The following is a 17,601-nucleotide window of genomic DNA, read 5'->3' on the forward strand; positions in this document are numbered from 1 at the left end:
ACAAGGGTGCTGTTTCATTGATGGTGGTCTGAGCGGACCTGAGCAGATACCTGAATGCAGTGAGGGAGCAAGGTATGCAGACATCTGAGTAAAGGGAGTGCTGAGCAGAGGAAACCAGAAGTGCAAAGGCCCTGAGGCTGACAGATGAGGTGTGTTTGGGGAGCAGCATGGGGACAGCAGAGCTGAAGCAGAGTGAGGGAGGGAGACAGGTGTCAGAGATGAGGTAGCTGGGAGACTGATCACACGGGACTTTGTGACACTGACTAAGGCTGGCTTTTACTCTGAGAGACAAAGCCATCGAAGGGTTTCAGCAAAGGCGAGCTACCAGCTGACCTATAGGCATATGAGTCTGGCTACGGTGTGAGGATGGATCCTAGGAGTCAAGGGGGAAACATGTGAGACCCAATCCACTGTTCTTAGCTTCCAGGACAGAAACTTACCTTCTGGTTTTAAATAACTCAATTCTACCTCCTGCTGCAAGAATAAACTGAAGGAACAGCAACCACAGAGCATTCCAGAGAAGATAAAGATAAACTAGACAATAAAACTGAACACGAAGTTTGCCCTGAGTAACCTTTTATTATAAAAGATTCTTCTGCGCTACAGGAGTTCTCCACCATATTTGTGCTAGAAATCCACATATTGTCCTTGCTGAGAAATTTATAATTTAAAAAAAAAAAACAGGAAGCTATTAAATAAGTCGCTAGAAACAAAAGGTAAAAGGGGAGGAGCAAAAGTTGTTAAGCAATTATCCAACCTGGGGAAGAGAAAGTTAAGAGGAAATTCAAATTTATTTTTTAGTGCAATGATTTTTAAAAGCATGGCTTTCTCTGCACTACAGAATGTAAGAGGGTCCAGCTGGACCTAAAGCAGAAAATGTGATCGTGGGAGGGAACAGGGTGACCATGAGATATCGTGTAAGTAACCTAAGGAGATTTAGAACCGATGTTTCATAGCCCCTAGCATAAGGCAGGTACTCAACAAATATTAAAAGAATGAGTATTACTGTGGAGAAGATGATCCTGCCAGGAAACGAAAGAATGACAGCAAACCTCTTAGTCCCTGGACCATTTCCTCCTGGTGAACAAGACTGGGAAAGGAGGCATAGCATTGCAATAAGCCTTAGCATGACAGCCACCTGGAAGGGCAGTGAGGTGCAGATGTGGCGGTTCCCAGACACCAGGCCAAAGCACATCATGGACCTAAAGGCCACTCCCTGAAGGCAGGTGGCCCAGAGTTTCCTCTTCATCTCTTTCAGACCTGTTCTCTCAGACACACCTCGTTCTGAGATTGTCTAGTTTCGGAACACAAAACCCAAGCCCCGCACAAATTGGATGATGGGAGAAGCCACGGTCTTGCCTCAACCCCCATCTCCAGCCTCCTTTCCACCACTCCCTGCTCTTAACCTAGCGTGATGCCCAGCTGCTGTGGCTTCGTATACACGCTGCGTGGTGCCACACTTCCCTGCTCTGGTACTCTTGCTGCCAAGAGCACCCTTCTCATCTGTGCCCCTGCACCCCTCGCCCCAACTCCAGGTCCACGCCCTTTTCACCTGGCTGACTCCTTCTCAAGCCTCATAAGTCCCCTTTGACAGGCCAGCCAACTCCAAACCCATGGACAATGGCCAGGATCCACTCCCCTGGACTGTTCTGGAAACTGAGGCCAACATGATGGTTTTCCCTCTTTTTACGTAAAACAAGAGTCCTCCTATCTAAACAAAAAGCAAACACATTCATGAAGCCACTTGCCTACAAATCCAAACACATTTATTCTAAGACACACGCGCATGTATATAATCTACAATCTAGCTTTGTGTGTAAATCATTAAATTCAACTGAGGAGGCTCTAAGAGACCTGGCAGTGACACTTGGGCTGGCCCCTCCCGCAGCCGCCTGCTCAGAGGGCCTGAGAAAGGCATTAACCTGCCCCGCCCTCTTGGCTTCTCGGTGTGGCCCATCCCAAGCTGCAACTTCCTGGTGGGTGAACTTGAGAAACCCCTCCCCAGCTTCCAGCCCTTGACTCCTCCTCTCCACCCTAGAAACTCAGAAAAGAGCCCGTTCAGCATTTTCCCAGGGAAGGGGTGCAGTGGTGGGAAGTCAAAGATTTCCTGCTCTGACACACAGGGTGAGCCCCAGGACAATGGGGAGATTAGCGCTGGGGCTTGTGAAGGCCCAGGGAGGCTGCTCCTGGCAGAAGGCCCCCTGCCAGGAGCACAAACCCCTGAGATTAACCCTTCGCTGCTTTGCCCTGCTGCCTGTAGGAGACTGCCTGTACGAAGGCCCGGTGGGCAGGGACTGGCCTTGGGCAAACCAGGTATCCTTCAGTCTACACACAATCAGGGCCCGTGGGCACTGCCTTGGGGGGAACTGAAGTCTGAATGAACTCCCTGGGCAGTCGGGGGTGGGAGGCACCAACTGATGCCAGAGAAGCCAGGGTAGTCTGCACCCGCAGGAGGAGGGATTTAGGTCAGACTGCATGAAGGGAGCTGTGCAGACTTCCTCTGAACAAGGAAAGATCACACTGCTCCAGGTATCTTGGAATAAGCCCAGTACAGGAACAGGCTGTTTACAAAGGCTATACCCAGACCCCCAGCTCTGACTGTCCAACCAGAATCTGCAGGGCTGGCCCAGTCAGGCAGCCACACCCTCCACTGCCCCAAAGACCTGCTCGCTCCCTGACTCTCCCACCACTCAGGGGCAGCAGCTCAGATGTCACCCCTGAGAGAATCACCTGAGGACATGAACTAGTGAGCACAGCACGAAAGCTCCATGAGAACGATGTGCTTTCACTTCTCCATCCAATATTCCTGACCTTGGTGATTCTGTGAACAATTCCTGAAAAGCTTGCGGTCTGGTGGGAAAACCCATGCCTGGAGTTCTGTGAAGACAGGGAGGCCTTGCTCGACCCTGAGTATAAATGCTCCGCTCCGTAAGCTCAGTAACCTCTTGCTCTGTATTCAGTAGAGACCCCTGACTGCCTCTCCGGTAGCTACCCTGCGCCCGCCCCTCCAGACTTGCACCCCTCCCCACCAGGTGCGCTGCAGCCTCAGCGCTGAGATGGCCCCGCGCTGATCACCTGCACTGGGCCATCTCTGTGTAATTGTTGGTTACATGTTTCTGTTCTATAGACAGCCTCAGGCTCCGCACACAGCCCTTCTTTCCCAATAATCTGGGCAACTTAGAAGTAGAGACCTGAGAAAATAGCCAATGACCATGATCTGGACAGACAGATCCCTCAGGCCCCAGCCTCCTTCACTGCCACCTGAATTCTGGAGACTTCTCCCCAGGGAACAAACACAATTGCTCAAAGTGAATGACAAAAGCGTTTATTGAAGATTCACCCGAAGATGGAGCGAGGGAAGGGAAAGAGTTGGACGGGACACTGAGTGGTTCTTGTCCTGACCTGATAGGGCCAGTTGCTGCCAAGTGATGGAGTTTGGTCCTGATGGAGAGGGATATCCGGGGTCTGGTAGGAGACGGCATTGGACTGGGCGGGGGCATGTGTGACCCTGATGATTCTGGAGATGAAGCTCCTGGTTATATTCTCCTCTGTCCATGGGAGGTGAAGAGTCAGCTGACACCTCTCCTGTTCCAGCTGGGTCCCCAAGCCCCAGTCAGGAAGAAGCTACCAAACTCTAAGAAGGCAGAGTCCACACCCTGGTACTGAGGAGACACTGGTAAGATGAGCCCCAGGAAGGGAGGATGGAGGTGGGGGTGAAGGAAGCAGAGACACCAGGGCTGGGCCGGGCTGGCCTCAGGGGCGGCAGAGACCTCGTCTCCTCTATCGGTAGGATCTCTTGCTCAGGGTGCTGGTAGAGATGATCTTGCCGCCGGAACTGCCACAGACACCACCACCAAATCCAAAGCCACTTCCGGAGCCAGAGCCAAAGCCGCTGCCCAGGCCAAATCCAGAGCCGCTTCCTAGCCCTCCACCGATGCCTCCTGCACCGGCAGCACCACCGACCACAGCTGCGGGAGAAAGGCAAGGACAAGGTTATTCCAACAGTGCTGGCAACTGGGAGTCTCACCCCAAACCAGGGTGAACGAATGTCCACAGCAGGGGCAGATGGTACTTACAGATGCTCACGGCACTCTGGCATTCTCCAGACATTCTGTGGGGGACAGAAAGAACAATGAGTCACAGCCAGCCTGGAGCCATGCTTCATTCAATAAGCAGGTGGCAAGCACCTTGCCATCCTTCAGCAGCCCCGTTTAAGGCCTGAATGTGCACTTTTTTTCTAACACTGTCCTGGCTCGTAATGCACCAGCCCAGCCCCGAAGCAAGCGGTCTGGCTGAGGCGCCTTGGACCTCCTGTGGCCCTGAACTTCATTCCTCCTGTCCCCGCCCTGCCTCCTCCCCCTCACCGGCACTCCTCGCCCTCCAGCAGCTTGCGATAGGTGGCAATCTCAATGTCCAAGGCCAACTTCACGCTCATGAGCTCCTGGTATTCACGCAGCATCCGGGCCAGCTCCTCCTTGGCCTTCTGCAGGGCGGTTTCCAGCTCTGTGCGCTTGCTGTAGGCATCTTTCAGGGCCACCTCCCCACGCTGCTCTGCATCGGCCACGGATGCCTGCAGAGTCTGGCACTGCAGACAACAGCATGGGTCAGGCAGTCATCAGGGTCTTGTCCTCAAGACCTCTAAATCTGCCCCCTCTCCTGTAGCTACTTTGCTTGGGTTAAGATGTCAGGATTCTGTCTGTCCTTTTCCCCTGACTCATGCATTTCATTCACTCCAGTTGGCGTCCACCAATGCCCCCACCAGACTGATTAGATGAAAATGAGCGAAACCAATGAAAAAGAGCCAAGAGACCTTATTTATTGAGGTGTCATGTTATGTTAACTAGGATATCGCTGAAAAGATCTGGGCATGCTTATGTAAAGAGCTACAAATCCCCCGCAGACAAGCTCAGGCCCTTCTGGCCTGATGTCTGATCTGTTTGTCCACTGCGGAGACAGCTGTCTTGGGCCCCGGCCCTGTACTGAGACTGGGAGGTGATGCCTACCTGCTTCTTGATGTTCTCGATCTCAGCCCGCAGCCTCTGGATCATCCTGTTGAGCTCTGCGATCTCACTCTTGGTGTTCTTCAGGTTGTCCCCATATTGGTCAACTGAGATCTGGAGCTGCTGGACCTAATACCCCAGAGATATAAGGAAGTAGGTGTCGGGGTGTTTGGGTGGGGTCTATTCTCAAGTCAACTTAGCAAGAATAGCCACAGGTGGCAGGGATAACACAAAATGTCATGTAGTCTCAAGGCCAAACAGGACCACTGATGCCCAGAAGAATCAGTTGAGCTCTGACTTCTCTTGGGCTCGAGCTGGTGGTCGTCTGCCCACAGACATCAAAAGTAAAGTCCCAGGAGCCACTCCCAACTCCTGAGACATCCCTGACACCCACCTTGGTCTGGTACAGCGCCTCAGCTTCAGCCTTGCTCCTCTGGGCGATCTCCTCATACTGTGCACGGACCTCGGCAATGATGCTGTCCAGGTCCAAGTTCCGGTTGTTGTCCATACACAGGACCACAGACGTGTCGCTGACATGGGTCTGCATCTGGGACAGCTCCTGCAAGAAAAAAGTCTCATGTCAGGCCTCCTGAAGTCTTCTCTAATCTCTGACACCAGAAATCTGCTATCATCGTGGAAATGGCCATGCCACAGACTCAGATGGAAACAGACTTGTCATTCCCAATGTGTAGGGAGAAGAGAGAGGGGTAAATATCTATATAGAAGTCAAGTGGTTGGTGATGTCTCTAGACAGAGAAGTAATGCTTCTAGTCTTTACTGCTCCCTGGGAATCACAAGCCACTTAAGGTTGGTGGGCACTCGGTATGTTGTGTGGAAGGAAAAGAAATGGACCTAATTCACTAGAGAAATGCTAGATGGCCCTATATTCTATCCCATGCACTCTTTAGCTCTAATCTTCTAAGACAGCTTCTGGTTTTGAGAACCTTTCAGTTGAATCCCTCACTTTGACTCTTTCTATCCATGACCTTGAAAGAGCCCACTGCCCTGAAGTAAGGGAGCTGGGGTCCTTTCAAAGAACTGCGAATTCCAACCAGCAGCCTCACAGATGGAAGAGTCCTTTCCCTGAATGGAGATGTGGGGATGGAGTCCTCACCGCAGCATAGAGGACCCTCAGGAAGTTGATCTCGTCATTAAGGGCGTCCACCTTGGCGTCCAACTCCACTTTGCTCATGTAGGCGGCGTCCACATCCTGCAGACGAGGGGGGAGGATAAGAGACAAGGTCCAGGCATTACAATAGGGAGCAGGGGGTGTGATGGGACACTCAAAGGTAGCACCAGATGAGGTGGTCAGGGACTAATCATTTGGCCTAGTCTGTCCCTAAAGCCACCCGCAAACATGGAAGTTAATTATCCAAGTGAGCTATTTTCACAGCCTTAATTCCTGGTTCAGTTAGATCTAGGCAGTACCCAGTTGGGTGGAGATGAGACACAGATAGACCAAACCCATGATTCAAGCACAAGACCACTCCTGGGGAAGCGGTGTGCTCACAGCAGAGCCCTACCCTCCTTCAGCCCTTACCTTCTTGAGGACCACAAAGTCATTTTCAGCAGCTGTGCGTTTGTTGATCTCATCTTCATACCTGGGGGTAGGGGTGAGAAGAAAAGACAAAATCCCTGCAGTGAACTACTGTTTCTTGGCTCTCTCCTGTCTATTTGGAAGAAATCCATCTAATTGGCCACATCTTCCCATGTGCAGACAGATATTCTTTCAACCTACATGTATTGAGTAAGTCCCACATATGAGGTACTAGCTAGGTCCTGATTTACTCAGAGAAGTGAAAACCAAACTTCAGAAAGACTGTTTTCAAGAGGTAAGACATGAAGAGGAAACCAGCAGTGATCTGGTTGATTTTATTTCCACAGAAGGGCTGTCCTTAGGCCAGTGGGTGCATCAGATTCTCAGGAGGGTTGCCAATACTCCGGTTCTCTTCCTTTGGTGTGAGAGTGACTTGGGACAGAGGGTTGGTCTTTTCTCAGCTCCATCCCATAGTAAGTATAATAAGAACTGCTATGCACGACACTGCAAATGAATGCCCCTCTGAGCCTTGATATTCTCACTTGTAAAAATTAGGGCTTGATGTGATGTCATAATGGGAAAAGATATACGTGAACAAAGGCTTTATCTCCGAGATCCCTCCTTTATGTTTGTTTGTTTGTTTATTGAAATATAGTTGATTTACAATGTTATGTTAGTTTGGTGTTAGCAGGTACAAACTACTATATATAAAATAGATAAACAACAAGAGACCCTTGTTTTTAACTAATTAAAAAGAAAGGAGAAGATAATAAATCAGAAGTATTTTGGTGGGGGGACAGTGTAGCTCGTGGTAGAGCACGTGCTTAGATGTGCAAGAGGTCCTGGCTTCAATCCCCAGTACCTCCATTAAAATAAATAAATAAAAACTTAATTACCTCCTCCTTTCCAAAACAAACAAAAAAGGAAGTATTTTTGTTTGAAAAACATAGTAAGAGCTACCATGTATTCAAGGTTCATTACATGTTCAGCCCTATGCTACCTGCTGTCTCTACCTCATTTAATTTCATTTAATTCTTACAACCTATAAGGTAGGACTATTATCCCCATTTTAAAGATGAAGAAAACTAAGGTTAGAGAGGTAAGCAAGTCAGCGAAGATCACACTAGTAAGTGGAGGAATCGGTCTGAAAACCAGATCCACCTAACTCTCCAGCCCGAATTCTTCTGATGCTGCTAAACTACTCTTCATCTGTTTGGTTTCTGATCTGAGTTGTGTGTGGAAAGCCCAGGTTTTCTGTTTGGGGCAACTTAGGATTACTAGACCTCATCCCATTAAAGAGTGACCATGTAGATAAAGAGGGCAGACTGGAGGTCCTTCCTGACCCCTTTAGGATCTCTTCAGAGCCTGGGGTTTTAAATGACTGGAGAGGAGCCCGGGGGGACCTGGGGCATGGCCGGGCAGATTTGTCAGGTGCTATCCCCTCCCCACGTACTTGGTCTTGAAGTCCTCCACGCTGTCCTGCATGATCTTCAGCTCAGACTGCAGGCGTCCTTTGTCATTGGCCAAGCTATCTAACTGCTTCCTCAGGGCACTGATGTAGGTCTCAAAGAAGGGCTCGAGGTTTTTGCTGGACGTGGTGGTCGTCTGCTGCTGAAGGAGTTTCCACTTGGTCTCCAGCACCTTATTCTGCTGCTCTAAGAACCGCACCTGTGTTTAACAAAGGCACCGACCAACTGATGAGAACCTGAAGCTTTGGCAGGAGGGCTGGCCAACACCAACCCAGTCATTCCAAGCCAATCAGGCAGCCCAAGAGCCATCTGAGTAGGGCTACCATGTTACAACTCCAGGCGCCATCCACTGGAGTCAACACGGTGGCCCCACTCCATAGCAGCAAATGGGCCACAGTGTGTTGTAAAGAACAGAGCATGGCGGGAGCAGCAGGGACCCAACTGTGCAGCAAGAACAACTTCCCAACCACAGGGATCCAGAGGCCCTGGGATGAGTTGCTGAGAATACTGAACTTCTATCAAATAATAAAAGAAAACAAAATTGGGAGATACAACCACATTCCGGGGGCTACTTCAAAGTGATCCTGACCCAAGGCAAAGGAATGATAAATTCACTGAAGATTTTTTAAACAAGCATACTTATAAATGGACCTAGTATGTCCCTGCGAACCTGTGCACAACTGAGTATATTTAAGATCAAACCCTAGACATATTCTGAGTCTCACTAGACTCACTCCTGCAAGGGGACTTCCCTGAACTTTCCTTCTAGGAAGGGATTTAGCCAGATAAACCAAGGTAGCAGCTTAGCATGACATTTTCACTGTAAGTGCTTCAGAATTGGAAGGAAAGCAGATAAGGGTGACCGATCACAGATTGAACTTAAAAGAGGAGATGAGGGGAGGTGAAACAAGGAATCACCAAACCCTTGATCTTGCTTTTACATCTATAGGTCCTAGAGTCACAATAAAGCCCCTTTAAGCTTCTATGGGTTTAATCAGACTAGCAAGAAGAGAAAATATTCCCACTCATCTACTCCAAGGTTGTTCATTCTTGCCCCATTCATCTAAGAAGACTCAGATTTTCATGCACAGAGAACCAGAGCGTCCTTGGCCAAATGTGCTGGACTCCTCCATTCAGTCATTCATCTATGGATTTATGACAGATCTGGTTACTGTCATCCATCACATATAAGCACAGAATACAGCACAAATGACTTGCATGGAGAAGGAAATGGACTACAAAAAAGAGAAGGAGAGACCCATCCCTTCCTCTCTTCAACCAGACCCGGAAATAAGCAATTTTGCCCAGAGTCATGAGGATGAACACGATGACCTGTGGAGATCCTGTTGGGACCTAGAATCGGCCATTGGAATTGGTCCCTTTCTCATTTGGAAAACCAACCTGGTTTTCTTCTGCTCCAGCAATGGAAGTGCCAACAATTAAATTATTATATTAACTCTAAGTTAACTATTAGATTAGTAACCACATTATTTCTGAAATCAAAATCTGAAAAAAAGCAGGGAAACAATGAACCCACTTTGTAGCTGGGGTGACTGGAACCAGAAAAGTTGAATGATTTGCCCAGTAACACACAGCACATCTAGGAAATCCAAATATTGAACTGCTTTGAGCAAGCCGTTTTCCCACCAGCCATGGGACAAAAGAGAAAGAGTGATGACTCTCCTTAACTAGGTGGAAAACAGAGACCCAGAGAAGTACACTGGTTTTCCCAAGGCTTGTGGCAGCGTCAGGTCTGAAATGCTGGGACCCAGAAGCCCTGGCTTCTACCACCTTGTCTGGCCAAGGGGCCACCTCACCTTGTCGATGAAGGCAGCAAACTTGTTGTTGAGAGTCTTGATCTGCTCCCGCTCCTCAGTCCGGACCTTCTGGATCTCAGGATCGATCTCCACGTGGAGTGGGGTCAGCAGGCTCTGGTTGATGGTGACCTCCTGAATCCCGCCAGCAGGGCAGACCGGGAAGCCAGCACCACCACGTCCACCGAAGGAGCCCCCGAATCCACCACCAAAGCTGCCGGTGCCAAAACCGCCGGTGCCAAAACCAGCACCAAAGCCATAAGCCCCCAAACCTCCAGCAGCCCCGAAGCCCACACCTTGCCGGGACCCGGCCACGCTGATGGAGATGCTCTTGTTCCCCCCGAGGTTGTAGAGGCTTCTGCTGCCGAAGCCCCCCGAGGAGCAGCGGCCCGCACCCCCAGACATGGAGATGGAACTGAAAGCAGCCTTCCTGCCCCCTCCTACGATGGCCGAGCCACAGCTAAAGCCTCGGGACCCGCCTCGGACACCCTGCTGTCTGGCAATCATGGCTGGAGAGAGTAGTGCAAGCTCAGAGTTGTCACAGAGAAGCGAGAGCGACCAGGCCACTGAATGCTGCAGCCCTAGCCTGGGTCTCTTATATGTGCTGGAGAGCAGGGCTTGGTTGCAGGGGCATAAAGGGAAAAATCTGAAACATCTCTGGGCTTGGCCTTTGGCACTGGCCCATCCTTCCTGCACCTGCTGAACGTGTCACAAACACACCTACAGAAGTCATTCGGAGGACACTCTCCCCCGGGGAGAAGCTGAACCGGTGTCCCAGGGCCTCCTGGGTCACAGCCCACCCCACCCCCCACCACCTGCACTTCCATCTCACCAGCCTCCAGGGGCCTCTCTGCTCCAGACAAATGCTCTGTCTCTCACTCTGCAGAATTTGGAAACCCAGGGCCTGGCTTCAAGTGCACAGCCTGCCCTTACCAGCTCTGCAAACCTACAGCAGGTCATTCTCTGGGGCTCGGTTGCTATAAATTGGAAATAATACAAATATTTGCCTTTGCCTCCTCTCAAGATGCACTGAGATTATGATGAATGAGTGCTTTGTAAACTGTCAGAGGCCGCACGTATATTTGTCATTATTACCATGACTATTCACTCCTCCATGTGCACTTGGCCCCAAGTACACATACAAAAAGGGAAATCCATATTCCAGCCTTCTAGCCTTCCAAACCTAGGTGAAGACTCTCTTCAACTTGGCACACAGTTATTGAGAACCTACCATGTGCCAGCTTCAGACTGAATAGAGGTGACTTGGCCTCAGACCTTCAAGACACGTTCCTTCTCTGAGGACCCCCGTCTGTGTGTGCAGGATTCCAGGTCCGCGTTCCCCAGGCTGGGTCCTTACTGTGTGCATCCCGCTTCTGTTTGTTTGGCTCCACCGGGACAGAGCATGTTCTGTTTTCCCATAATGGTCCCAGCAATCAGGGCAGAAGCTTGTAAATGTCTTGGTGCTGGGGACCCCTTTGGCAGAATGGTGAAATCAATGAGCCCCTTCTCAAAGCAGGGTTTTCAAATGCAAAATTCTTAGTTTTAAGCCCTAGCTTAAATTCTTCCCCACTGAGGGCAGTGTTTCTGTGTTCAAATCCCACCTGCTGCCATAACTAGCTATGCAGTCTTGGGCAGGTCAGCTAACCTCTGTGAACCTATTCAACCCCTCCTCTCATCTATAATATGGGACGCCTGCCTAATAGATCATGAGAGGATGTTCCTATAGTGCCTGGCATTCTAAGCCTTTGCCATCACCACTTTTTAATTCTTTTGTTTGGTTGGTTGGTTTGGACTGCGGAGGGGGCAATAATTAGATTTTTTTAATGGAGATACTGGGGATTGAACCCAGGACCTTGTGCACGCTAAGCACATACTCCACCACTGAGCTATACCCTCCCCCCTGCCATCGCCACTTAGAGGAGAAATCGGATGACTCTGCATCCCTCCTCCTCTTCTCAATCCCTGATGAGACTGCTGTTCCAATCTGGGGGAAAGCAGTGATAAGAGTCTGCAGAATTCCCACAGGCCCAAGCTGACCCTGACGGAATGAAAGCTGGCCATGGCCAAAATGAGCAGCTCCTTCCATGCAAAGAGAGAGAGCAGGGTGGGCCCCTGGGGTGAGAAGAGGGTGGTCATTGGATCCAGGCCTTGGGGACTGGGCTGCAGGGAAAGCTGAGCTGGCGGGGAGCTCTCCCTCTGGCCATCTCCTCTCTTCCTACCTCCACCCGCATCCTCTTTCCCTGCTGTCCTCTCCCTTCTACCTCTGATCTGAACCCCTCCCCCTGTCCCCATCCATCTCGGTCTTTGCTGAGCTCTCCTTGCCCCTGCCCAAGTGGTCTCTAAGTAAACAGAGAGTGGGGGGCACTGTGGCAGGGAGGACAGGAGGCGCCGGGGCTCCATCAAAGGACCACGGGAGAAAGCCCGAGGGATGGTCCGACCACCTGTCATAAGCGAGCATTCTAGAGCCAGGACCATCTCCTGCAAAGGACAGGGTTGAACATCCTCTCATCCTTTCAGTGAGTATCTCCCAAGTGCCAGCTTCATGCCAGGCACTGTGCTGGATGCTTTTTATACATGTGATCGTGTAATCTTCCCAAAGCTCTCTGCAGTCAGTATCGTAGTCGTGTTCACAAACGATGACTTGGAAGACCCAGGAAGTAAAGTAACCCCCAGGGTCACACAGCAGGATGTGGTGGAGCCTGAACCCACAGCAGTCTGGTCCCAGAGGCTCTGCCCTCCCTGGCCTCTCACCCAGACCATCCTGCCTGGTATGGAGTCAGTCTGTCTACCGTATGCAGTGGCCAGTCCAGAAGTGGGCACCTGAACAAACCCGACTGAACTGACTGTTTTCGTCAGGTGGGCTCCAAGCGCACACACTTCTGGGATCTACCAATTTCCACCCTAACCACAGGGATGGGCACGGCTGGTGCAGCAGCTGCAGGAGCAGAGGGCACCTAGAGCCACTCCCTGGGGGAGCTGAGTCTTTGCTTTGCTGCCCCGAGAGGCGGTGGGAGGGTAGCCAGGACCGTAGCCTGAGCCGGGGCCCAGAGCGCAGACCCCTGGCTACCTCACCTGGGTCTCTGCACCTCTCACTCACAGCTCCATTCTCCTGGCTGCCCCGGGGGTTGATGAGGACTTTCATGGGCTGGGAGGAGGGTTCGCATCCACAGCTCCAAGGAGTCTCATGATGTGCCCATTGTGTCTTGTAATCTGCAGCTGTGACACTCCAACATGAGGAGAAAACGGTGTGTTGAGGTACTTCTCATCAAGTTAACTCTAAGCTGAGGGAGACGCCCCAGATGCCTGAGACAAAAAGTAAGATGAAGGAAAGGGAAGGGGGAGGGTGTAGCTCAGCGGCACGAGGTCCTGGTTCAGCCCTCAGTATCTCCATTTTAAAAATAATAATAAATTAATTAAAACTAAATAAAGAAACCTAATTATCCCCCCCATAAAAATTTTAAAAATTATAAAGAAAAAAAGAAGTAGGAAAGGCTACTTTGCTCTCCAGGTAGCAGGGCTCTCGTGTAGAGCTGCCGTTACATGCCGGACACTGGGTGCTTTTCTTGTAAAAGGTCCCTTCCTCACAACAACCCTGCCAAAGAAGGGCTGCTCTGCTCAGTTTAGAGCCATAGACCCTGAGGCTCAGAGAGGTTTTGTAACTTGCCTGAGATCACACAGCTGGGAAGCAGTGGAGGTAGGTGGCCAGTCCTGCCTGACTTCACAGCTTGTGACCTTAAGCTCTGCACCACAAGGCTTTATGTCAGAATCTGCAGGGGCGGAATTACACAGCCACTTAGACCCCGCAGCTTCTGGCCCACGAGAGCAGCAAAGGGGTCTCGGCCGGCACGCTGCATGCTCTGGCCTTGCTTTTGTCACGTGACTGGTTGTCTGGCTCAAGTGACCCTGGCCTTACAAGTACCCAGTAAGATGTGACACCACCCTGAGGGGCCAGTTCTGTGGCCTCCAACTCCCTAAATCCAAACTAACTAAATTACAAATCCTACAATAAACCCAAAGCAAAACAGGAATAAAGCTCTGGACTAGAGCCATGTTCTAGGACCCTGTTATGAAGTGAGAATTGCCAGAAGTTCACAAAATGCTCAAATTAACTGTAGCCTGAGAAAGTGAAGGGAGGCAGGTTCTCAGTGTGCAAGAGAGCGTTGACCGCCGCCGAGTGAGAGAGGCCAACAAGGGTTTCCTTCCCCAGGAAAGGGGAGGACGCCTCCTGCAGCACCGGGCCAGAGGCAGGGGATTGGACGAGGTGACTCTGCCTGGCAGCAGCGACAGCTAAAAGCTGGATCCCGCCCCACCCCCACAGCCTCAGCTCTCGTCCTCTATGACCCTTCCTCCCTCCACTGGCAGCCGTTCCCCCATCTTGTCAAAGAGGGATGAACCACCTGACGAGGGTGTGGAGTGGGGCGGAGGGTGTGTTTGCTTGGGGCTTGCTGGGTGAGGGCGGCAAGCCCTTGCATTCAGCCTTGGGATTACGGGGAGCCCAAGTCCTCTCTCGCTCTCAGCCCCAAACCTGTGTGTGCTGTGGGAAAGCACCCCCCCCCCGCCCTGACCCCATCCATGCCCTCTCTCCGGCCTTCGCCACCCTTGAGTCACTCCATGGGGAGCCAGAGCCAACTTGGGGATCAGAGATTCTGCAGAAAAGGATCAGTCAGCATGTCGGGAAGGGGACAGTGAGGGCAGAGGGAGGGTGGGGAGCCCTTAGAATGGCAAGGAGGTCTGTGCCCAGGGTCCCCCCTTTCCCAGGGGTGGAGAGCACTCCTGGTCTCCTACCGTGGGCCTGTGCGAGCAGGGTGGACCCAACATGTTTTGGCAGCAAAGCCATTCTTGTCAACGAAAAATGTTTGCCACTCCGGTCCCACAACTAGTAAGTGAAGCTGCAAATTCAAACCTAGGAAGTGAGTACATTCTAGAATGCTGTGCAGTTCTCCCCCCGGGAAAGGGAAGGATGCCTCCTTGCCACTGCTTTACCCAGAGTTGGTTGTGCTTGATATCAAATGTGTTTATTCCGATTGTGTGTTATTGTAATTTGTAACTTAGTTAAACATTCTATAAATTGACGAAAAATATATGCACAGCTCCATTTGTGAAACAGGTAACAGGGGAGATGCTCTGATTGGTGCAGAGGAGGGGACCATGAGCCTTCTCACCTGCTAGCCTCTCCCTGGACCCCCTGAGAGCAGCCCCTGGGTCCTGAGGCTCCAGGAATTCAACGTGGAAACCCCTGTGGGAATGCCCAGCGTTACACAAGTATTTCTAATTAACACGTTGTTAGTGAATCTTCCTGACCTATGATACAGTCTTTGAGTTTTGTGACATGATCATTAAAACTGTGTCTATTTAGTTTTTATATAGTATATAAATTGAAATATATATTGAAATATAATTCCAATAAAATTGCATCTTTGTTTTACTCTGACATCAGCAATTTTTTGTGCTCTCTCAGCTCATTTTCTCACCTATATAATGAAATGTTTGGAGTAAATTGCCTCCAATGTCTCTTCAGCTCCAACACTCTTACTTCTCAATTTCTTTTTCTATGAAGGCAGCATAACCCAGTTGTTAAGAACTTGGGCTCTGGAACCAAACGGCTTGGAGTCCACACCCAACTCTGCTATTTACTAGCTGTGTGACCTTAGAGAAGTTACTTAATCACTCTGTGCCTCAGTTTCCTCATCTGAAAGATGGGGATGATAATAGCACTTCTCCCACAGGCTGCTGTGAAGAGCGATCAGTTAGAGGGTGGACAGCAGTGCAGTGCAAAGTGAGCACTCACTAAATGCTAGCTGTTATTCCTATAAGGTGTTGTGCACCAGGCATGCTCTGCACTCCATCCCTACAGGACGAGAAGCATCATTCTGAAGCTATGACTGCCTCCCAAAGCCAAGGGTCGCCCCAGTTACTGAGGTGGAGCTGATTTTGATAAGTGCTAGGCCTTTGGATTTCTAAGCTGTGGTTTAGGGTTCAAAATCCCTCTGCTGGCATTCCCACAACACTAGTGGAAGTTTCGTGGGGCTTGTCTGAGCTCTTTGAGGGAGACTGAGTAACCAGGCTCAGAGTGGAGAGGACATCAAAAAGGGTCTATTCCACAAATCAAAACTTCTATGAGTTATTGCCTCACACCAGTCAGAATGGCCATCATTAAAAAGTCCACAAACAATAAATGCTGGAGAGGCTGTGGAGAAAAGGGAACCTTCTTACACTGTTGGTGGGAATGTAACTTAGTGCTGCCACTGTGGAAAGCACTATGGAGATTCCTTAAAAAACTAAATATAGTTACCCTATGACCCAGCAATCCTACTCCTGGTTATATATCTGGGGAAAAAACTCTAATTCAAAAAGATACATGCACCCCAATGTTCATAGCAGCACTATTTACAATAGCCAAGACATGGAAGCAACCTAAATGTCCATCAACAGAAAACTTGACTCTCTTGTCAAATATTAGTTGACTGTATATGATTGGGCGTATTTCTGAGCTCTACTGCATTGGTCAATGTATCTGTTTTTAATGACAGGACCATACTGTTTTGATGATTATAGCTTTATAATGTAGTTTGAAATCAGGAATTGTGGTGCCTCCAGCTTTCTTCTTCTTTCTCAAGATTTCTTTGGCTATTTTGGTACTTTTGTGCTTCCACAATAATTTTAGGACTGTTTTTCTATTTCTGTATTGGAATCTTGATAAGGATTGCATTGAACCTATAAGTGGTTTTGGGTAGCATAGATATTTTAACAATATTAATTCTTCCAATCTATGAGGACAGTGTATCTTTCCATTTATACATTTATTGAAGAAATCTTCTTCAATTTCTTTCATGAATGTCTTATAGTTTTCAATGTAGAGCTCCTTCACCTCCTTGGTTATGTTTATTCCTAAGTATTTTATTGTTTTTGATGCTATTGTAGATGAGATCATTTTCTTTGTTTCTTGTTAGTGTATAGAAACACTATAGATTTTTGTATGTTACTTTTGTATCCTGTCACTTTACTGAATTCACTGATTAGATCTAACAGGTTTTTGGTGGAGTCTTTAGGATTCACGATCATGTTACTTACAAATGGAAACAGTTTTATTTTTTCCTTTCCAATTCTGATGCCTTTTTTTTTTTTTTTTTTTCTTGCCTGATTGCTCTGGCTAGGGCTTCCAGTACTAGTGAGTAGGAGCTGTGAAATTGGGCATCTTTGTCTTGTTCCTGATTTTGGAGGGAAAGCTTGTGACCTTTTACCATTTAGTACAATGCTAGCTGTGGGCTTGTCATATATGGCCTTTATTATGTTGAGGTGTATTCTTTCTATACATAGTTTGTTGATAGTTTTTATGATGAATGGATGTTGAATTTTGTCAGATGCTTTTTCTGCATCTATTGAGATATTGTTTGATTTTTTTTTTTTTTTTATCTTTCATTCTACTACTGTGATGTATCACACTGATTGATTTGTGTATGTTGAACTACCCTTGCATTCCAGGGATGAATCCCACTAGATCATGGTGTATGGTCCTTTGAACGTGCTGCTGAATTCAACTTTCTAGCATTTTGGAGGGAATTTTTTGCATCTGTATTCACTGGGGATATTGGCCTATAGTTTTCTTTTCTTGTAGTGTCCTTATTTGGCTTTGATGCTGACCCCATAAAATGAGTTAGGGAGTTTTCCCTCCACTCTGGGTTTTGGAAGAGTTCAAGAAGGATTGGCATTAATTCTTCTTTAAATGGTTGGTGAAAATTTACTAGTGAAGCCATCTGGTCCCCAGATTTTCTTTGTTGGGA

General features: G+C 49.1%; 1 protein-coding gene across 1 annotated transcript; it reads right to left on the bottom strand.

Annotated features, from left to right (window-relative positions):
- Positions 1 to 3,303: 3,303 nt before the first annotated feature.
- Positions 3,304 to 10,398, bottom strand: KRT4 (keratin 4). The gene is made up of 9 exons (XM_006182464.3): positions 9,824 to 10,398; positions 7,991 to 8,205; positions 6,541 to 6,601; positions 6,115 to 6,210; positions 5,395 to 5,559; positions 5,004 to 5,129; positions 4,365 to 4,585; positions 4,077 to 4,111; positions 3,304 to 3,968 (listed from the first exon to the last, which is right to left on the bottom strand). Exons 1-9 carry the CDS (start codon positions 10,325 to 10,327, stop codon positions 3,781 to 3,783), a joined length of 1,611 nt encoding a protein of 536 aa, XP_006182526.2. The 5' UTR covers positions 10,328 to 10,398; the 3' UTR covers positions 3,304 to 3,780.
- Positions 10,399 to 17,601: the final 7,203 nt, after the last annotated feature.

This window comes from Camelus ferus, chromosome 12 (genome assembly GCF_009834535.1).
Source record: "Camelus ferus isolate YT-003-E chromosome 12, BCGSAC_Cfer_1.0, whole genome shotgun sequence".
In the NCBI taxonomy this organism is placed as follows: Eukaryota; Metazoa; Chordata; class Mammalia; order Artiodactyla; family Camelidae; genus Camelus; species Camelus ferus.

Excerpts from the sequence above, each read along its gene's own strand:
- KRT4 (XM_006182464.3), bottom strand. The coding sequence starts at position 10,327 with ATGATTGCCAGACAGCAGGGTGTCCGAGGCGGGTCCCGAGGCTTTAGC. Across the intron at positions 6,211-6,540 it reads ACTTTGTGGTCCTCAAGAAG|GATGTGGACGCCGCCTACAT; the intron begins GTAAGGGCTGAA and ends CCTCGTCTGCAG. Across the intron at positions 4,112-4,364 it reads CTGGAGGGCGAGGAGTGCCG|AATGTCTGGAGAATGCCAGA; the intron begins GTGAGGGGGAGG and ends TGTCCCCCACAG.